Source organism: Phascolarctos cinereus, unplaced genomic scaffold (genome assembly GCF_003287225.1).
Source record: "Phascolarctos cinereus isolate Bilbo 61053 unplaced genomic scaffold, phaCin_HiC Scaffold_726;HRSCAF=1367, whole genome shotgun sequence".
NCBI lineage: Eukaryota > Metazoa > Chordata > Mammalia > Diprotodontia > Phascolarctidae > Phascolarctos > Phascolarctos cinereus.
In genome coordinates, this window is record NW_027556098.1 from 407,813,425 (window position 1) to 407,834,623 (window position 21,199).

At 55.1% G+C, this 21,199-nt stretch overlaps 2 protein-coding genes across 2 annotated transcripts; both read left to right on the top strand.

The window, feature by feature from the left end:
• The first annotated feature begins 804 nt into the window (after window positions 1-804).
• On the top strand, window positions 805-13,516 carry HNRNPL (heterogeneous nuclear ribonucleoprotein L). Its single transcript, XM_020978341.2, is given in 14 exon segments — window positions 805-1,140; window positions 3,001-3,119; window positions 5,451-5,688; window positions 5,785-5,870; window positions 6,540-6,636; window positions 6,802-6,874; window positions 10,038-10,109; window positions 10,221-10,396; window positions 10,398-10,502; window positions 11,143-11,264; window positions 11,809-12,010; window positions 12,450-12,507; window positions 12,621-12,716; window positions 13,157-13,516. Coding segments are annotated over 14 exon segments (1,824 nt in total). The 5' UTR covers window positions 805-819; the 3' UTR covers window positions 13,216-13,516.
• A 2,651-nt stretch (window positions 13,517-16,167) lies between these two features.
• On the top strand, window positions 16,168-21,180 carry ECH1 (enoyl-CoA hydratase 1). Its single transcript, XM_020978383.2, has 10 exons — window positions 16,168-16,265; window positions 16,662-16,848; window positions 17,632-17,720; window positions 18,397-18,521; window positions 18,641-18,689; window positions 18,895-18,959; window positions 19,036-19,106; window positions 19,203-19,274; window positions 19,642-19,792; window positions 20,774-21,180. Exons 1-10 carry the CDS (start codon window positions 16,214-16,216, stop codon window positions 20,876-20,878), a joined length of 966 nt encoding a protein of 321 aa, XP_020834042.1. The 5' UTR covers window positions 16,168-16,213; the 3' UTR covers window positions 20,879-21,180.
• Window positions 21,181-21,199: the final 19 nt, after the last annotated feature.

Consider the following 21,199-nt stretch of genomic DNA (forward strand, 5'->3'; position numbering starts at 1 on the left):
CCCTCCCCGCCCCCATTTAAAAGTGGAGGAAACTGAGGTCCAGTGGTTTCATAAGGTTGCAGGAACGAGCTAAGGACAAGCTCTACTCCTCTGGAAGTAAGATGGGGATGTGTTTTCAGCACCGCTATCGAGGACACGGCTGGCTACCGTCATTTTGGACGCTAGCACGAATTTCGTCCCCCGCACCCTCTCATTCCGCATTCCCCTTTCTAGTCCCCTTCTCCACGCCCTTCGGCCAACCACGTGACCCTCCCCTGCCCGCTTCTCCCGACGCCGTGGGCAGGTGATTGTGGCCTCGCCCCACCCCCTCCACATTAAGGCACTAATCAACGTCGAGCACCTCTGGATAGGCAAGGGCTTCAACCACTGACGGGAGAGAGGGGGGAAAACATGTTACGGTCATGGAAGGAAGAATTGGTGGTCCGAAGCACTCAGCCTCGAATACAACTCGACCGACGGGGTGACCAGCCAATGAACGTAGAGGGAGGCGGGGCTTCTACTGCGCGCCGTGAGCAGAGCAGGATCGAACTCAAAAAAGGCCGTGGCTGGGCCCTATCAGACTTGACTTTGTTGCCAGGCGGCAATGCGCCGGGAGCGCGCACAAGGGAGGAGGGGCAGGGAGCAGTGGTCCAGTCAGGGCCAATCAAAGTCCACCTCAGCGGGCGGGGGGGCGGGACTGGCGCCTGAGTGACAGGCAGAAGTGCCAATGAGGATGCTGGAGGGGCGGGGCGGGGCTGCTCCCCCTATCGGGAGGGGGCGGCGGGTGACGGGCGGGTCCCTCCCCCAATGAGAGGCGGGGGGAGGCGGGTTCGCGCCGCCATGTCGCGGAGGCTGCTGCCCCGGGCGGAGAAGCGGCGGCGGCGGCAAGAGCAGCGGCAGCAACTGGAGGAGCCGCAGGAGCATCAGGAACCACAGCAGCTGCAGCGGCGGCGTCGGCGGGCAGCGGGAGCCATGGTGAAGATGGCGGCGGCGGGCGGTGGCGGCGGCGGCGGCCGTTACTACGGTGGAGGCGGAGGAGGCGGCGGTGGCGGCAGCGAGGGCGGCCGGGCCCCAAAGCGACTAAAGACGGACAACGCTGGCGAGCAGCACGGAGGCGGCGGGGGAGGAGCCGGGGCGGCGGGCGGCGGCGGCGGCGGAGGGGTGAGGCGGGGCTGGGGCCTAACGGGGCTGGCGGGGCGGGCGGGCTGAGAGCCTCATTTTGGGTCGGGCGAGCGCGCGCCGGCCTCGTGTCTTTGGGGCCGCGGGAGGGGGGAGGGGCGAACGTTTTCAGGGAAGCTCGAGCCGGCTGTGCTCGCGCTGCGGAGCCGCCACTGCGCATGCGCGGGGCCGCCGAGGCGTGTGCTCCTGGGGCGGGGGTGGGAGGATGGTTGGGGTGGCCGCTGGCGCTCGCCTTCACAATTTGCGCCTGCGCGGTCTCCTCGCGTGGGTGGCAGTTGGGTGGGTGCGCGCGCAGGCTGGTGGGGGGGTGATGTTAATGCACGGTGCGATCTTTGCGCCTGCGCAATAGGTCTGCCATCCATCTCCTGGTCCGTCTGTTGGTCACACGTGGTGGTACCTTTCTCTTTTTGTGGCTGACGCTTATAGAAGCTACCCCTGTCGACATGGTCTTAAATATCTACTCTCTAAGTAGCTAATGTCTCCCTCCCCACCCCTGTGGCTTCCTGGCTGAGGGGGCCGTGTTGGCCTGCCCTCCCCACGTAGAGTGGCAGTGCCTTGGTTCCAGTCCTGGGCCTGCCCCCTGCCACCCTTAGGGCCCCCTAATCTCTCTCCGTTTCAATTTACTCGTCTAATGAGCTTCCTTCCTGCTAGGGTCTTGTGTCCCCCTCCTTCCCTTCCTCCCTGTCTGCCTCCCCCTCCTCCCACCCCTAGCCAAATGGAGGAGGCACAGAGATCAGCAGCCACCCCCAAGCCCCTGCTAGTTACGAAATAGAAGCCTTTTTGCCCGTTTTTGACAAGTCAGAGTATGAGGGGATTTCTCTGCTGTTTCTGGTCTGGGGCTACTGCCGTTTGAGGGCTACAGCTCTGCTTTTCCTTGAGCACTATAGATGATCACTAAGGGTCTTAGATTAGAAGAGGGAGGACCTTGAGTGGGCTATTCAGTGGGCTACTGACCCCTTTTAGTGGGGGTGGGCCTGGGCTCTTTGTCTGAAATTTAACTTTTCCTGCAGACTGTAATTGGCTAATCCTTGAGTTTTAGAGAGGACCCTTCTTATCCTTTGATATAGTGAGGTCATTCCCTGCCAGCTTTTAAGGAGACAAGTAGAGAACTAGACTTGGAGCCAGGAAGATCAGAGTTCAATATCCTGCCCCGATCACTAGCTAGCTGTGTGACCTTGGGCAAGTTTTTAAGTTCTTTCAGCCTCAGTTTCCTTCATCTGTAAAACGAGGAGCTGCACCTGATGGTCTCTAAAGACCCTTGTGGTTCACAATCTCTTGATTCTTGGATGGAGGAAGGATAGGGTAGCCCAGGAGTGAGCTGGTCTTGAGCAGGAGTAGGATGGGTGACCTTCCAGGCTCCCATCCTCCCCAGTGTTTTTAGCTGTGAGATTCCATGGGAGCGTGGCCAAGGCAAACAGGGCTTTGGGATGTTGGCAGTCTGTGAGTACAGCCTGGTTTGAAGCAGGACAGAGTGCAGGGTTGTCCTTGTATGGGCTCTGCTTCCTCCTCCTCCCTTTCTGTTTTTAATCTCTTCGTAGTTACAGTCTAAGGTCTCCAAATAACTTGTTTCCTCTCTTCAGGCTCCACCTTTACTTGGAGACGCATGCTATGTTGCTGTGAGCTGGGGATGGGGAGGGGGCCAGAGAGCTTCCTTCATCAGGGGCTTTGCCTCAGTTGTTTATTTTTCTGAATTTGCTTTGTTGATGGCTTTTGTCTTTACGTCACAGTCATTTCTTGACTGATCTTTTGAATGTGAGGTATTTTGGATTCTCTGGTAGTTTCTGTAAGCGAGCAGTAGCTTACAGGGAGAAAATGAAACAGGGCCTTGTTTCTTTTCCTCAGGAAAATTATGATGACCCCCACAAAACCCCAGCCTCCCCGGTTGTCCACATAAGAGGCCTGATTGATGGTGTGGTGGAAGCTGATCTTGTGGAGGCCTTGCAGGAATTTGGGCCTATCAGGTATGGTGGGATTGGGTGGGGGAGGGGGGGAAGGTGGCGCCCTGAAGAAACCTTTATGATTTCAGTGTTCTCTTTCCTAGCCAAGTCTGGCTGATGGTGCTCTGCTTGCTGCTCATAATCTTGATGTGATCATTTGTTACCCTTAGGAGCGAGTACAGAGAAGAGATCTCTTTTCTGTTTTTAAATTACTTTTTTTTTCCCAGTTAACAGAAACCTCTTTTCTCCCCCTACTCGCACCCTCTCAATTGGGAATAAAGGAAAAAGAAAGCCCTGGTAACCAATGATGCATAATCAACCAAAATCCCATATTGGCCATGTCCAAAACAAGTCTCATTCTACACCCTGAGTCTGTCATGAGGCGGGAAGTGTAGATTTCATTTGAAATCATGGTTGGTCACCGCATTGAACGATATTCTGAAGTCTTCCAAAGTTGTGCGTTTTTATACTGTTGCTGTTACCGTCTAAATTGTTCTCCTGGTTCAGCTCACTTCACTCTATCATTTTGTGCATGTTTTCCCCAGGTTTTTCTCAGAACATCCCCTTCATCATTTCTCATAGCACAACAGTATTCTAGCGAGTTCGCATGCCATAATTGGTTCAGCCATTCCCCAATTGATGAGCACCCAAACAGAGCTGCTCTAAGTATTTCTGTACACATAGGCCCTTTCCCTTTTTTGAACTGTCAGTTTTGTAGTAGTTTCTGTTTCAAAGGGTATGTACAGTTCTGGTGACTTTCTGGGCCTTGGTCCAGATTGCTTTCTAGAAGGGCTTCACTAATTCAGAGTTCCACCAACAGGGCGTTAATGGGCCTGTTCCCTGCTGAGACCAGGACAAAAAAATGGGGTACATAACCCAAGTAGCAGCAAGGCCTTCCAACATTTGTCACTATTTGTTTTTAATCAGTTTTGCCAGTCTGGTAAGTGTGAGTCAGGACCTCGGAGTTGCTTCAGTGTAACATTGCTCTAATTATTAGTGATTTGGAGCTTTTGTTTTTTTCACGAGGCTATCAGTAGCTTAGGGGTAGCTAGATTGCCCAGTGGTTAGAGCGCTGGGCCTGGAGTCAGGAAGACTCAACTTTCAGGGTTCTGATCCAGCCTCATACACTAGCTGTGTGACCCTCAGCACCTCACTTAACCTTTTGCCTCAGTTTTGTCATCTGTAAAATGAGTTGAAGAAGGAAATGGCAAACCACTCTAGCATCTTTGCCAAGAAAAAACCCCAAATGGAGTCATGAAGAGTCAGACGTCACTGAATAAAACTGATAGCTTGGATTTCTTCTTGGGGACATTTAACCTATTTATATCCTTTGACCATTTATCAGTAGGGGAATGGTTTTTCCATGAAGGACTGGGTGTCAGCGTTCCATGCCTTTGCCTATTGCTGCTTCTTGGGTTGATAGTACCCCATTTTTTGTCCTGGCCTCAGCAGTCCAACTTGTGCGTGTAGTTTATGTGCCTGAGTAAACTTAGTCAAAGAGAATTGGATTTTCCAGTTTTGGGCACTTTGGTCTTATGATTCCGTTGACTTGGTAGGTTTGTCGTTCTTTCTCAGGCCTGTGCCTTGACAAGCCTGCGTCATCCACGTTATTCCCCAAACCTCTGAGCTTTAGCTTATGCGTTGTTAGGAGAGGTCGGGGTCCCAGATGTGTTGTAGAGTGGGAGGTTCACTGGATTTCTGGAGTCAGAGATTCGGGTTTGGATCTTGGCTGAGCTGCTTCACTTGCCTATTTATGGGACCTTGGCCAAGTCACTTTACACCCATAGGACCTTACTTTCCTCATCTGCAAAATGTGAGATCTGGACAGAAGTGTCCATTCTGTGATCCACTGGTTGTATGTTTTTAGTTTCTGGTCAGAGGTAACCTCCCCATCAGTTCAGTTCAGTAAGCCTGTCCACACCTGTACTTCTTCTCCTCTTATTTCTGCCACCATGGTGTCCGGAGGCCCTGCTTGGCCCTTTTGAGTGGCACCGACACAGGGCTGCCTGATGCACCGTGGCCTCCTCCCCCACTCAGTGTGTGGTGGGTGTTTTCACTTTAGAGGCAGCCTCCAGTGAGCCCCTCTTAGACCCCTCTCCTACCAAGAGTCAGTCCTGTAATTCACTAGAGGATTTGGGGGGCAAAATAATAAGTTGTAGGCTAAGAGGTGGTTTAGCTTCTTGTCCCATGCCTTCAGCCCAGAAGAGTCAGGTGACTCTTCCCCATGAGGTCTGGCATCCTGGCTTGCAGGGTTTTCTCTTTGTGTGTTCTGGTGCCCACGTTCATTCTGTGGTGAAGCAGTGCCAGCCGTTGGGCTTGCTGCTTCCTGACGCTGTCTCCTCTTCTCTCCTTTAGTTATGTGGTGGTGATGCCCAAAAAGAGGCAGGCTCTGGTGGAGTTCGAGGACATCCTGGGGGCCTGCAACGCTGTGAACTATGCAGCGGACAACCAGATCTACATTGCCGGCCACCCCGCTTTTGTCAACTACTCAACCAGCCAGAAGATCTCCCGGCCCGGTGACACAGACGACTCACGGAGTGTCAATAGCGTGCTGCTCTTCACTATCCTGAATCCCATCTACTCCATTACAACGGTGAGCTTGCGGGGCCCAGGGTGCCTCAGAGCTGGGAGGGAGAGCCAAGAGTTGCCTGTAGTCTGAACTGACCTCCTTCCTCTTGTCTGTGCTCAGGATGTTCTTTATACCATCTGCAACCCTTGTGGCCCTGTCCAGAGAATTGTCATCTTTCGGAAGAATGGAGTCCAGGCCATGGTGGAATATCCTTGGTGGCTGGAGTGTGCTGTGGCTCCAGGGCAGGTGGTCAGGGGCCCTTGGGCCGCCTGGGCTGGCCCAGTGATTCAGTGACTGATGTACTTTGCTGCTGGGAGCAGGGAGCTGGAGGTTGCAGCTGTAGTGCTCACTCAGCCAGGCTGACAGGCACCCACGTCTCGAGTCATTTAACTGCTAAGGCTTAGTCTTCTCATCTATAATATGGGCACAGTTGGCACTATTTTTTTTTTTTTAGTGAGGCAGTTGGGGTGAAGTGACTTGCCCAGAGTCACACAGCTAGGAAGTATTATGAGTCTGAGGCCAGATTTGAACTCAGGTGCTCCTGAATCCAGGGCTGGTGCTCTATCCACTGCGCCACCTAGCTGTACCCGGAACTACTTATTTTCACAAGATTTGTTGGAGCTCGTTTTTCAAACCTTAAAAGCATTAGAGGATTGAGAGCTGTTAGTGGCTGCTGGTTGTTCACACATTATGTGCATCAAGTGAGACCAAACTTGGCCATTGTAACTCATTTCCTGTCTGGCTGGCCTCCTTGAGTGAGGGCCTGCAGCTACTAGGAAATTATTTTGTTTCCAGGGCCTCTGGCAGAGGGCTGGTGCTGGTAGAAGGCTGGCACATTTTTCTCTCTTTAGTACTATTTCCTTAACTTTGTTCACATTTGACTCCGTGCAGAGTGCTCAGCGAGCCAAAGCGTCCCTCAATGGGGCTGACATCTATTCTGGCTGTTGTACCCTTAAGATTGAATACGCTAAGGTGAGTGAGCCTGGGGCTGCTGGCAGACTGGCTGCCTAGGGGATGACCCCCACCATCACCAAGGGTCCTGAGGTCTCCAGGCTGACTGCTGGCAGACGCTGCTCCTTGAAGCATTTCAGGCCAAGTTACTGTTGCCTCAGACTGATATTATTTCTCTCTGTGTAGCCGACACGTCTGAATGTATTCAAGAATGATCAGGATACCTGGGACTATACCAACCCCAACCTCAGTGGACAAGGTAACCTTGATGCCTTCTTTGTCTCTCACTTCCCCACTGCCATTGCCTGTCAGGCGACTCGCACACTCCTAGGCCGGCCTCAGTATCATGTAATGCCATTGGACTTAGGGCAGATCAGGGGAGGAAGCAGGTGGTCTTCTGTGGCCACCAGCTGGTGGCTCCTGCTTTGGCACCCAACCGGGAAGAGAAGGGGGCCATCGGGGCCGAGTCCTTGGACAAGGAGCTTGTCTGTAAGCTATTCCTTTGTCTGAACTCCTGGCCTGTGGGCCACTGGCCCTGGGGATAGCCCCTCCTGTCTTTGCAGGCATTTTGATCCCTGGGCCAGGTCAGGGGTGACACAGCGAGCTCTGGAGCAGAAGGGACCTCAGAGGTCATTGGGTCTTTCCCACTAAGCTCATCTTATTGAAGGGGAAACCAGACCCAGAGAAATTAAAAGGATGTTGCGCCCAGGGTGCTGCAGAGCTGGGGAGTGAACCCAGGTCCTCTGGCTATAAATCTAGAATTCTTTTCCAACGTATCCTACCGCCTCTCCTCGGGACCTCAGGGCACATGTGGGTCAGCCTAGTAATGGGGTTTTCCAGCTCCGAAAGACAGGAGCCACTTGGACTGCCCTGGGCCTGAAGGGAAAGAAGACAGAATAGTGACCACTGATTTCCTCACTAAAGAAGTGGGGGCGGGGCGGGAAGTGGAGCCTGCAGGTTTAGGCTCAGGCCTTGTGCCAGAATGGGGAAGAAGGCATTTTCTGTCCTCAGTTGGGGGTAGGAGAGAGGCCTGCTAGCTTGCCAGGGTGTCCTCTGCCTTGTTGTTCGGCCCGTAGCACATGTGGAGGATGGGGCAGCTAGCCCTTCATTCACCAAGACTTAGCTGACTTCTTGGTTGGAGAAGGCAGGGGGTGGTGCTGCTGCCCTGGGGGCTCCTCCCCTCTGCTGGTCCCACGAGCAGAGGCCTTGGGTCTCCCCTGGGGAAGTGGAGGGGCAGGGCTGGGCAGGCGGGCTTCTGGGGCGCCCGCCCCACTCTCCTCATCGTGGTGGGCCATCCTCTGTTCCTGAGGCCAGCCCCCCCATTTGTGAATCCCAGAGTGAGCAATGGCATTACATGAGTTGTGACAGAAACATGAAAAGCCCAGCTTTCTTCTCCAAGGTACATTAGTAGAACACGTGCAGAGCGGCGGGGCGGGGAGCCGCCCTGGTGCTCGGAGTGAGCAGGGATTCGGCAGCCCCCCTGGGGACCGTGCCCTTGGCGGCTCTGCCTCTGTACATCGCTCATGAACACACAGGGTAGGACCCCCTAGCTCTTCTTGGAGAGAACACGCAGCCTCCTTCAGGTACCAGAAACAGCTGCAGATTTGAGCTCACTACATCAAGAACACCACACCGCGCTCCAAGGAACAGCTACAAGCACAGAGACAGAGAGACAGAGACAGAGAGAGAGACTCAACAGGGCGGCAGCCGCTGCTTTTTTATTATGGTGGTTTTTTGTTTTTTAAATAAAGTCAAAACCAAACTTTGAACCCAAGAATGTACACAGAAGTAGGAAACACAGAACAGAGGTTTTCTCCTAACCAGCCCAGCGGCGCTCTTTTCGGAGAACGGTTCATAAGCCGAAGTAGATTCCAGTGGCCCTCCAAGACAATAGGATCCTCCTCTCCATTCCTCGCCATATTGGTTGTTAAGTTTTTTGGTTTGGGGAGGGCTTTTTTTCCGTTTTTCCGTTTTGGTTTTTCTCTGCAGTCATCGGCTGCCCACCTAATACGTACCAACTGGAGATTCAAACCCCAACCAAACCCAACAAGGGTCAAACAGCTCAGAACACACAGCGATGTCCCGGCGCGTAGCTGGGGCGCGTCCCGAGGCACAAGGCGGGCATAGCGGGGCCATGGGCACACTCGCATAACAGACGCGCCAGACACGTACACGGAGAGCCAGCTACACAGGCAGCAGCCGCACCCCTTCACCGCACCCCACCGCAGCACACAAATGTTGAGGAGGCGCAAACACGGAGGAAGGAACACTTTCCACTTATACACCACTCTTGGCCACTTTCTGATCTCTGCTGAGGACAGAACATCTGTGAGCCAGTTTTTGTTTAATCAGGAAATTGACTTGAAAAGAAAAATAAATTGAAAAAAAAAATTGTAGCGGATTTGTAACGTAAATTGTATTTATGACTGTAAAACCATGTGATGCAGGGTCGCAGTGTATGTTTGATGGGACGCCATCTTTCAGAACTGTGCTAACTCACTGTTGAAGCGTCCAATGGTAAGAGAAAATACAGATTTGTTTTATGTGACAAATGGACATTGTACTCTGTACTGCTGTAAGTAGCCCTTTTCCATCTTTGTAATGACTGACTGTTGGAATAAACCCAGTATGAAATGCAGCTGGCGGGACGGCAACATTGTATGGCTCCGGGAACGTTCACGCCTTGTCCATGATTGCTCATTTTAACGGATTACTGCTTTTGTCAGCCTCCTTGGGGCTGGGGGGAGGGGGTCCTGGGACCTTGTGTTACTAGCTTTTACTCCCTAGTGGCCACGTGAGGTGGATTCGGGGACTGTATCCCTGAGTATCCGAGGAGTGTAGAGAGATTTGAGTGGGGTTGGGGGAGGTGAGGTAGGCCTTCCAGGGCCCCTCTGTCTCTGTGCAGTTTTGAGATCTCCTTTCTCCCCCCGCCTCCTCCCCCCGCACTTCTTTGGGCCCATTGTTTGTAAGGCAGTTGGAGATCCATTAACCATTTGGGATAAAGGGCCCTTTTGTACCATCCCTGGCCTCCTATAATCTAGGGTAGAGTGGGGATTAAGGTGTATCACAGAGGAAAGGGGGCAGAGACCCTCTATTAAAACATAGGGTATCTGGCCCATTGGTGGGAACAGGGACCGCATGCCCCCCCCTGCCCTCCCTCCCCAAGGCTCCCTGAGCCTTTGGAAGAACTGAGTTTGTCTCTTTAACAGACACAGCTGCTTCAGGCTTCAGGCCTCTGCCCCTATCCTCACGTGGCCTTAAAAGGAAGCCAGCTCCCAGCAGCCCATGGGATAGCAGGCTCAGTATGGTTTGCCATACCTGGGGCTTTGAGAATTCTTACTACAGGTGCAGAGGCCCCTAGAGAGGGAAAGAAGGCCCCCCTTCCTCCTGGATGAGGTTCTGACAATTGTCTCTGTCCACAGGTGACCCCGGCAGCAATCCGAATAAGCGTCAGAGACAGCCTCCTCTCCTGGGAGATCACCCTGCAGAATATGGTGAGGGCAGGGGGTTCCCCTCCGTGGACTCCCGTGGCTCATGCGACCCTGCCCGCCGTCCGCCCCGCAAATTCTCACCCGTCCTCCCTCTCTTTCCTTCCCACCCCCCAGGAGGGCCTCACGGTGGGTACCACAGCCATTACCATGATGAGGGCTACGGGCCCCCTCCACCTCACTACGAAGGGAGAAGGATGGGCCCACCAGTGGGGGGCCATCGTCGGGGCCCAAGCCGATATGGCCCTCAGTATGGCCACCCCCCGCCCCCTCCCCCACCGCCTGAGTATGGCCCCCCACGCAGACAGCCCTGTGCTGATGGTATATGGCCTTGACCAGTCCAAGATGAATTGTGACCGTGTCTTCAATGTCTTCTGTCTCTACGGCAATGTGGAGAAGGTAAGCTTAGGGACAGGGCAGACAGGCAAGCCAGCGGCTAGAATAGGGGTCCTAACAGCCTGTGGGGTCATCGCTAGGGCCCTAGAGCAGTGAGTGGAGGCTGAAGTGGGGCCTTAGCCCATGGCAGGGAGGGTCACAAAGAACTTTAGCGTTCAGGGAACAGAGTGGGAATCCTAGGTCAGCTTCTGATTTCTTTTTTTTGCCTTTGGGCAAATGACTTAGCACCAGGGGTGGGGAGCCACGAGTTCGGCCCTTTGACTGAATCCAAACTTTGCAAAAAACTCCCCTTAATAAAAAGATTTCTTCTGTAAAACTTAGACTCAGTCAAAAAGCCACACCTGAGGACCTAGAAGGCCATAGGTTCCCTACCCCTGATCACCTCTTGGGGTCTCAGTTACCTGATCTGTAAAACGAGGAAGGATAGACTACAAGATCTAGGAAGTCTCTTGTAGAATAATAAATCCCTTCTGATTTGGGGGATGGGGGGGACTCAGTGGGTGCTTCTCAGGCATTCTTAGCAAGCGTGGGCAGCCCATGGTGGGTCTGCTTTTTAGATTTAGAACAGGCATCCCTGTGCCATTGGTGGGGCCCAGGTCCTCTGGGTAAAGCCTGCTAATGGGCAAGGCCCTTTCTTCTGTAGGTAAAGTTCATGAAGAGCAAGCCGGGGGCTGCCATGGTAGAGATGGCGGATGGCTATGCGGTGGACAGAGCAATCACTCACCTCAACAACAACTTCATGTTTGGACAGAAGCTGAATGTGTGGTGGGTCATCCATCCCTGCGGCTCGCCATTCCGGGGGGCTGTTGGCAGGCACAGGACCCTTGCCAGTCTGCATTAAGGAAGAGGGGCGTGCGTGGGTCAGCAGAAAAGGGGGAGAGGCAGTAAGGGCAAAAAGAAGCCAGACTGTCCTAACTTTGGGGTGGACAAGATGGAGAGAAAGTGGGTACCACAGGGGGACCTTCTTACAGCCTTGGCCTCCAAGCAGCATCTTGGGAATCGTGGGCTTTCTTTCCAGGCATTTCCACAAAGTGCTGAGGAAAGAGGGGCAGGGAGGGGCATATAGCTAGTGGTGCAGGTATTATAGCATGACTGGAGGCAGGCCGCTGAGTCACTGCTGGAATGTCTGTGCCCACCTCCCAGGGGTGGGGTACCTCTGGATACCAGGGGAGAGAGGGAAGCAGGAAGGAAGGTTTTGAGAGAGTGGGCGTTGGCACCTGGGGTAAGGGGAGGGGGGATGTGTGTCACAGAGATAATGGAACAGCCTTTTTGTCTTTCCTCTCTCTCCCCTTGCCCCATTCCTCAATAGTGTTTCCAAGCAACAGGCTATCATGCCAGGCCAGTCCTATGGGCTGGAAGATGGGTCGTGCAGCTACAAAGACTTTAGTGGCTCACGCAACAATCGGTTCTCCACCCCGGAGCAGGCAGCTAAGAACAGGATCCAGCACCCCAGCAATGTGCTGCACTTCTTCAATGCACCCCTGGAAGTTACTGAAGAAAACTTCTTTGAGGTGAGGAAGGTGGTGGTGGGTCTCTCCTCCCAGGCTGGCCGGTTCTCCGGCCATGTGGCTCTTGTCCCTCCCTCCAACCCCAGGGGTTGGAAGCACTGGGCAGATGTCTCAGAAATGGGAACAGCTAAGCAGCTCCAAGGGCCAATAAGTTGTGTAAGATAGGGCAGCCGGCTGTGGTGCAGAGTCCAACCTCAGCCAGCCACGTGGCCCAGCCTGAGGCTTGCGGAGAGCAGCGTGGAGGAGCCTGTAATGAGGTCATAATGGAGCTGCTGGGTACTGGAGGCTTAGTGACTAGAGAGAGGAGTGGCCTCAGGTGCTTTCTAGCTGAGTCTGGGGTCCTGTGAAGACTACCTAGACCAGCTTTCTGAAAGCTGGCCCCAAACCTCAGGGCTGTGGGGCCTGCACCTCTGAGACTTGGTTTCCTTTCTTTGCTTTCCAGATCTGCGATGAGCTAGGAGTGAAGCGGCCTGCTTCAGTGAAGGTGTTTTCAGGGAAAAGTGAGTGAGGGGAGGCCCCCTTAGGTGGGGTGGTGGGTCCACAGCTCTTGTCTCTTGCCTCCAGCCTTGGGCTGGTCCTTTTCCTTCTGACCTTTTGGGTGCTTTGGTTGCAGGTGAAAGAAGCTCCTCAGGCCTATTGGAGTGGGAGTCCAAGAGTGATGCCCTGGAGACCCTGGGCTTCCTGAACCATTACCAGATGAAGAATCCAAGTGAGTGGCCCAGCCCCTAGCCGCAGGCTATGGGAAGGAATGGCTGGGATGGGACCCAGGGCCTGCTGGCAATGTTGTAGATGCTCCTAAAAGCTGATGGACAGCTGCCTGGGGCAGGTGGGGGGGGGGGACACACCTGGGAGGGCCAGGAGTTGTCACACTCTCTTCTGCCTTAGATTGAGTCTCAGGCCAGGCTGTGGTTAGGGAAGCCCCAGGCTCTCAAGTCTGAGAACAGTCCACTGTTTAACCCAAGTGGGAGTTGTTGAGGCTTGTCATGTTGGTAGGGGAGCTGGAAGTGTGCCTCCGCATCCCCACGCTGCTGTGAACTTCTCAGAACCCTGTGCGAGCCGGGCTTGTTTCCCGGAAGTTGTAGAGCCTTAGTTAGCGTGCTCTGAGGAATCTGCCCCACCCTGACCTGATGTGTCCTTTTTCTCCCCTAGATGGTCCGTACCCCTACACCCTGAAGCTGTGTTTCTCCACCGCTCAGCACGCTTCCTAATTGCACACCCAGGATGAGGCCCAAGCAGGAAACCCACCCTCCTTTCCTTTCTGCCGTTTTTTGCAAAAGTTCTTGTATTCCTTTTCTAATGCTAGTTTTAGTAGAGGCTTAACCATAATGGAAACCCTGCAAGTCTGGAGAGAGGGGCATCTCCATCTCCAAGATTAACCTTCACTTTTTGAAATTATTGTACATGTGATTTTTTTTTTCCTGTTCATACATTTGTGCTGCCTGCCCCTGTGCTTCCAGCACATTTCAATAAAATTGTTTGGAAAATAAACGTTGTGGTTATATGACCAAAGAGTGTTTTTTCATCCTTCCTACTCGACCTGGAAGCCCAACTGCGATCTGTAGTCAAGGCTGGGACTGTCCTGGCTTTTGTATTTACATCTCTAGTGCTGAGCAGTCAGTAAACATTTCATAAGCGCCTGTTTGTGCCAAGCTGGCAGTGTGCTGAGCCTTGGGGACACAGAGGCGAAGGACAGTCCCTGCCCTCAGTGAGCTTGGCTGCAAACAAGTAAGTACAGCTGGTACAGGCTTGAGAGAAGGTAGTGGAATTAAGAGACCATCCTGTGAATCCCTGTAGAAGGGGGGGATTTTAGTTGGGATCTAAAGAGGCAAAGATGAGAGGGAGCATCTTGTTCATGGAACAGCCGTGGCCAATGTCAGGGTTAGGGAGGACTTGTTGGGGAGTATGGTCTAAGAAGGCCAGAAACGTGGAAGGGGCCAGGCTAGGAAGGGCTTTGGAGGCCAAACAGCCTTTTGTATTTGCAGAGAGAGAGGGGGTGTGTGTGTGTGTGTGTGTGTGTGTGTGTGTGTGTGTGTGTGTGTGTGTGTGTGTGTGTGTGTGTGTGTGTGTGTGTGTGTGTGTGTGTGTGCGCGAGCGAGCTGCTGGTGGCTGAATGGATGAGGATGAATGCAGAGAGAGACAGGCAGGCTGACCCCTCAGCAGCTATTGCAGTCATCCAGGAGTGAGGTGGGGGGTATTTGGGAGATACTGTGACAGGCTGTGACAATATCTTGGATATGGGGGTGCTACAGAAGTCCTGAATGACCCCTAGGTAGGAGTCAGACTGAGAGGATGGGCAAGGTAGGACTTAGGGGAAAGATGAGTTTTGTTTTGTACACTGAATTTAAAATGTCTATTGGACATCCAGTTGGATCTTTCTGAAAGGCAGATGTGAGACGAGGTCAGCAGAGAAGTTGGGGCAGGAAAGGCAGATTGGAGATCATCAGCACTGAGATGGTCATTAAAACCATGGGAGCCAATGAGATCATCACCAAAGTGGTGTAGAGGGAGATGAGAAGGGCTGTTGAGGAAAATGTCTGAGGCATGCCTGTGGTCTGACAGTGCAAAGGAGACAAGAAGCGGTCATTGTGGTGAGAGAGAGAGGGAACCCAGAAGAGAGTGATCCACGGTATGAAAGGCTGCAGAGAGGTCAAGGACAATGAAAACAGAAAAGGCCACTGGACCTGGAGGTTAAGAGGTCACTGGTCACTTTGGAGAGAGCAGCGCCACTGGAATGAAGATTGGAAGCCAGATTATAAGGGGTTAAGAAGAGGGTGGAGGCAGCACAGACGGCCTTTCTGAGGAGTTGAGAAGAAAAACAGGATAGCCAGGAGAGAAGGATCACATGAGGGTTTTTTCAGGATGTGGCATGTTTGTAGGTAGGAGGGAATGAGCCAGTAGAAATGAGAGGCTCAACTAGGTGGTGCAGTGGTTAGAACACCTGCCCTGAAATCAAGAGGACTGTAACCCTGGGCAAGTCACTTAACCTCAGTTGCCCTACACCCCCCCTCCCCTGCCCTGAAAAAAAAAAAAGGTGAGTGGGAATGACCAAACTGAGCGGTTGGGGTGTTTGAGGGGTAGCAGATGCTCTGGGGAGGGTACAGCTACCAGGACTCTGATTGGGTGGTAGCTATGAAAAGCATGAACCTCAAGGGATGACGGAAGGGGAGAAATGTAGAAGTGGTGATGGAGAGTAAGATGTATAGGCTTAGCCAGGACTGGAAAGTGGGGCCAGGGAGGCTTTGCCATCAGACAGGAGCCAGGTAGATGGAAGGCAAGGGAGAGATTGAGGAAGAAGGAAAGCTTGTTGCCTATGGAGCAGACATTCCAGAGGGCACGGGAAGGGGTGGGGGCAGTGAGGATGAAACTCGGGTGGATGGAGGGAATGAGAAATGGGGGGGGGCGACTCAGAATCACTGGAATATGCAGTAGAGATGACCAGGGGTGAAGATGTCCATCATTGACAGAGGGCACCAGAGGAAGCTGACAAGGCAGGACAAGGTGGAAGGCCAGTCAGATGGACCTGGGGCAGCAGGAGGTGGGCTCAGGAATGGTTCCTCCCTCCTCTCCCTTTTTTCCCCCTTCTTCCCTTCCTCCCTCCCCTCTCTTTTTTCCTCTTTCCTTCCTTTCTTCCTTCCTCCCTCCCCTTCTTTCCTTGCTTCCCCTCTTTCCTTCCTCTCTTCCCTTTCTTCCTTCCCGCCCTTCCTTCTTTCCCTCCTCCCCTCCCTTTATTCCTTTTTTCTTTTCTCTTTTCCTTCCTTTGTTTCTCCTCCCCTCCCCCCCATGGATTCCGTCACTTGGTGGAGGTAGGGAAGCGGGCTCCCCCAGCCCCGCTCCGCTCTTGCATTCCCCTAAGGCGTGGGGGGGAGGGGCGCCCCTTCCAGGCCGCCTTTCACTCTCCAGCCCTCGGGCTAGAGGCGCCCGACAGCGGCCAGGGGGCGGGGCCATGCAGAAGCCCCGCCCTCATTTCCGCCTGCCCTCACTCGCCATGGCCACGGAACGCCTTCGGGACGTGCTGACGGCCGGAAAAACAAGATGGCGCCCTGCCCTTCCTCAACCCGGCCTCAGCGCTCCGCCCCCGCCCCCGGCCAGGCGCTGCCCTCACCCAAGATGGCGGGGTCTCCAAAATGGCCGCGGGGCCCCGCCCTCTTCCAGTAGGGTGTCACCCCACCCCCACCCCCACCCCCCGGCCCGCACACTGTAGTCACGATGGCTGCTGCGGCCTCTGCCTCCCGCGGGCTCCGGAGCCTCCTGCTGCGGCGTGAGTCCCCACCGTCCGGGGGCTCGGGGTGGAGGTCGTGACCTCGGAGCCCTCCCCCGTCGGTCTGGCCGTGACCTCTCCCCCAGTTCTTGTCCAGACCTTGCTCCCCCGCCCCCCCAGGCGTGATCTCCCAGCCACATTAGAGTCCTTCCCGGGGCCTCTGGGGCTGACCCTTCCCCACCCTCGTGTAGCCCCCAACTCACCCCTCCCCCCTGCCTCCAGCCCTCCTGCCCCCCACCCTTTTCCTAGTCTCACTGGAGCCACCCCCTCCTCCCACCCCTCTCCTAGTCTCCCTGGAGCCCCCTCCTATTTTCTTGACCTTTCCCCCCCCAGCCCCACTTGTTTTCCTGAAATGCAGGGTAACTGGGGTCTCTCTCTGCCCCCCCTCCCCCCCAGGACTGGCGGCCAGCCACATGCCACAGCTCAGCTTTCGGCCTGTGAGCTCCTCTCAGGAGCTCTCAGCGTCCCAAGCAAAGGAACACGACTATGAGTCCCTCAAAGTGACCGAAGCTGGGGACCACATCCTGCACGTGCAGATAAACAGGCCGGAAAAGAGGAATGCGATGAACAGGGCTTTCTGGAGGTCTGGGCTGGGGGGGGGGGTTGGGAGGGCTTCCTGGCAGGGGGAGGCCAGTGGCCAACTGAGGCCCCCCAGTGACCTGGGCATCCTTCATTCACTCAACAACGTTTAGTAAGCAAATAACCTCCCTGTGCCTAGCATTGTGCTGGGTTAGGGGGAGGCAAGTTAGCTTAGGAAAACCTTCCTGGTGTGGGCCAGCTGTCTGCCACGAAGTGTTACCTGAGAACCAGGATGTGTCAGAGACAGGACCTGAACCCAAGGTGTTCTGGCTCCAAGGCCAGCTCCTTATGCATTAGGCCACCTGGTTCTGTTACAGAAGACCAGGTCTTGCCCTTGGGCAGTAAGTGTGCCATGGGGTGGGGGGCAGGATAGCCCAAGCAGAGGGAGGTGGGGTAGCCCGAGCAGAGGAAGTGAGGCCCAGAAGAACAGCAGGTATCCAGTTGAGCTGCACTGGGGGCAGGCAGCAAGGAGACCCCTGAGAATCTGTGGGGCTGAGTCAGGCCCAGAGGTCACCTTGTTCAGGAAGAAGTGGTATTGGAGGAAAGGAAGAACTGGTCGGGTGGAGTGTTCTCAGGTGGTGACTGTGGGGAAAAGCTTGAGCAGGCATTTTAAAAGCACCTGCTGTGTACCAGGTGCCGTGCTAGGTGTGCAGGGGGCCTGTGAAGAAGAGAAAAGAAAAGGCCTTGATAGAAGGGGCACTGAGGCACAAAGTAGCAGGCATGGCTGGCCTACAGGGACCCCAGCCCGGGGTTCTCTCCCAGCCCTGACCTGGTCCTCTTTTCACAGGGAGATGGTAGAATGTTTCAACAAGATTGCTCAGGACTCCTACTGCAGGGTTGTGGTGCTCTCAGGAGCTGGAAAGATGTTCACATCAGGTATCTTCTGAGCCCTCAGTTCTGCCCCTTGCCACCCCCCACCCCCCCAGGGCATAGGCTTCTGGCCTGGAGTGTCCTCCCTAGTCTTCCAGAGCTCAGAAGGGCCCCCTGTAACTCCCTCAGCTTCTCAAGGTAAGCCCCTCTCTCAGCCTTGGGCTCCTTGGAGCTGTTCCTGGCCTGGGAGTCTCCTCCTTCATTTTAGTTGGGGGAAACTGAGGCCTAGATGAGGGAAGGGAGTGTCCCGTGGTCACAGGTAGCAACCCCAAGATTTGAACTCAGGTCCTCTGACTCCCAGGTTCTGCACTCTTCACTCTAGCCTGTGCCTGGACCAGAGGGCATTCCCTGGCTGGCGGGGGCGGGGACCCACTCTACATTCTCATTTTCCCTGGTTTAGAGTCATAACGTTACAGTTAGAGCTCAGAGGGACTTCAGAAGATGCTAGTGAGTGATTGGCGATAGTGCACAATCATCTGCTTTGTTAAGGCTTTTAAGGTGCCTTCCTCACCTATCAGGGTGGGTATGAATGAAAATATTATCCCTACCAAGGCACAGGGGTCATGCAGCCAGCGTCAGAGATTGGACTTGAACCAGGGTCTCCTGGCTCTGAGAAGTCATGGAGGGCAGAGAGGCGGGCTTGGGGAGACATGATTCCAGGCCATCCCTCCCCCCCCTCCAGGCCTTGACCTCATGGATATGGGTGGGGAGCTGTTCCAGCCGCAAGGGGAGGACACGGCCCGGATCAGCTGGAATCTACGCCGCCTGGTCACCAAATGCCAGGAGACCTTCACTGCCCTTGAGAAGGTGGGCTTGTCCTCTGCCTTGAAGGAAGGGGCAGGCCCAGCTGGGCCCTCTGGGGGCGGTTGGGGGAGGGTCTCGGGCAGCTCTCTCAGCCCACCCCTGACCCCCTCCATCCCTTTCAGTGTCCCAAGCCGGTCATCGCTGCTATCCACGGTGGTTGCATTGGGGGAGGTGAGTCTGGGGGTGGCCAGGACCCTGAGCCCCGCTACCTCTGGTGGCTTAACAGAAGGGGGAGGGACTTGGCGAGGGCCTCACAAGGACCCAGGAGCCTGGTCTTTCTGCTCCAAATCCAGGGCCCTTTTCACGCCCCACCATGCCAATCCAAAGAGTCATTTTTTTTATGGCCCAGTAATTTCACTTTGCCTGTGCCTTCCAGGAGTGGACCTCATCTCCGCCTGTGATATCAGATATTGTGCCCAGGACGCCTGGTTCCAGGTGAAGGTGAGACTCAGGCCAAGGGAACCTGCTGGGTAAATGACTGGAAGGTTCATCCCCTCTCCCTTAATCTCGCACACAGGAGGTGGACATCGGTTTGGCTGCGGATGTGGGGACGCTGCAGCGTCTGCCCCGGATCATAGGGAGCCAGAGGTGTGGAGGGCAGGTGGCAGGGCTTTGGGGAGGAGGGAAAAGGAAGGGGTGGGCTCAGGGTCAGAGTCTCACTCAGCTCAACGTCCCCTCCCCCAGCCTGGTGAACGAGTTGGCCTTCACTGCCCGAAAGATGATGGCCGATGAAGCTCTGAGCAGTGGGCTGGTCAGGTAAGCCCCCCAGACCTCGCCCTCCTCCGTGCCCACTCCAGGAGGGAGCTTCAGGATTCCACATCTGGGGAGGGGACTCAAGAGCGCCTGGCTCCCCACCATGACCCAGTGAGTCTGGGTCTGGGCCCTCCAACCCTACTCTGGACTCCAGGGGTGGTGGGTGATTGCTGTGGGTTTCAGACACTGCCCCTGTAGCCCCTCCCAGGGGATCCCCCAACTCCTGGACTCTGGGTCTCCCCATACAGGCACTGTTGTCTTCCCTTCTCAGCCTAGGCCTTGAGGAGAGGCGTGTCCTTACTGCCCACTACCCTAAACCCCTGTGGGCCCTTAGGCTTAGCTGACCTGGATCCTCTCCACCCACCCTTAGCCGAGTGTTTCAGGACCACGAGGCCCTCCTGGCCGCAGCCTTTGCTCTGGCCACTGAAATCTCCAGCAAGAGTCCGGTTGCTGTGCAGGGCACCAAAGTCAGCCTGCTCTACTCCCGGGACCACTCTGTGGCCGAAGGTCTCAACTTCATGGTGAGCCCCTGTGCCCCCAGGCCTTTCAGTCAGGCCCCCCCAGCAGCATGGGCCCACTCTGCTGACAGCTGTCCCTACTATGTGCCAAGTACTGGGGATATGAAGACAGGACAGGCCATGCCCTCAGGGTGCCCCCAATCCAGCAGAAGAGGCGGCGAGCCAACGTGTGTGTACAGACAGGGCACAGACTGGGTGAATGCAGGGAGAGCTAGAGAACGAAGGGGGACTGGGGAAGGCCGGAGCTGAAGGAAGCCGGAATGCTGAGCCAGTGGGTGTGAGGACGGAGAGTGGTGCAGGCCTGGGAGACAGCACTGGACGGTGGAGAGGATGTGGGAACCCGAGTGGGATGGCCCAGCTCCAAGGGTTTAAAGCCCCAGGATTTCCTGTTTCATCCCGGAGTCAGTGAACTGCAGGGCAGAGGATGTGGGGGCGGCGAGGAGTCCAGAGGGGTGGGCCAGGGGCGCCAGGGGCGGGGGAAGAGAATGAGCCGTGTTGGTTCAGATGTCCACTGGACATCCGTCCCCAGCCATGCGGATGCATTGCCCCTCTTCCTGATCAGATCCCTGGCACCTGCTCCCCATTCCTTATCCCAAACTCACTTAATAAACGTTTATTATTACTCTGTCCTGAGTTGTTTACCCACCAGCCTTGACTCTCTCCTCCCCCGGACACCACCCTGTGCCCTCCCTGCCTCCGCAGGAGGTGCCACTAGGCGGCGCCATAGTGCACAGAGTGCTGGGCGGGAGGCAGGGAGATTCATCTTCCTGAGTTCCTCAGTCACAAGCATATTAGCTGTGTGACCCTGGGCAAGTCACTTCACTCCGTTTGCCTCAGTTTCCCCGTCTGTAAGATGAGCTGGAGAAGGAAATGGCAAACTGCTCCAGTATCTCTGCCAAGAAAACCCCAAATGGGGTCACAAAGAGTCGGTCACGACTGAATGACTGAACTACCTTCTGATTGTCTCTTCCCTTCTCCCTCCAGGCCAGTTGGAACATGACTATGCTGCAGACCGAAGACATAACCAAGTCCATCCAGGCCGCCTTGGAGAAGAAGGACCTGAAGAGTGTCACCTTCTCCAAGCTCTGAGCGCTCTTTGCCTTGCCCCTGCCCCCACCCCACCCCACTTGCAAAGAACTTTGCCACTCAGAGCAGCTTTTCTTAGAAAATGTCCTCTGCCAGGGGGGCGGCCAGACCCCTCAGGGAGGGGGCCACTCACCCAAGGTCACCCAAGGCAGCAGTTTTGGGGAGGACGTGGAGACTGGAGCTGCATCCCGCTGCCTGCACACCACACGGTTCCCACTGGCCGTCAGAAGGGCATTCGTGTGTGCTGAGGCTGGTGGGGTGGGGGGGACGACCTATCTCGGTAATAAAGTCATTCTGTTAACGCAGTGAGTCCAAGTGCACTTT

Coding starts and splice junctions, on each gene's coding strand:
- ECH1 (XM_020978383.2), top strand. CDS start 16,214: ATGGCTGCTGCGGCCTCTGCCTCCCGCGGGCTCCGGAGCCTCCTGCTG. Junction 18,960..19,035: donor ACGCCTGGTTCCAGGTGAAG/GTGAGACTCAGG, acceptor TCTCGCACACAG/GAGGTGGACATCGGTTTGGC. Junction 19,275..19,641: donor CTGAGCAGTGGGCTGGTCAG/GTAAGCCCCCCA, acceptor ACCCACCCTTAG/CCGAGTGTTTCAGGACCACG.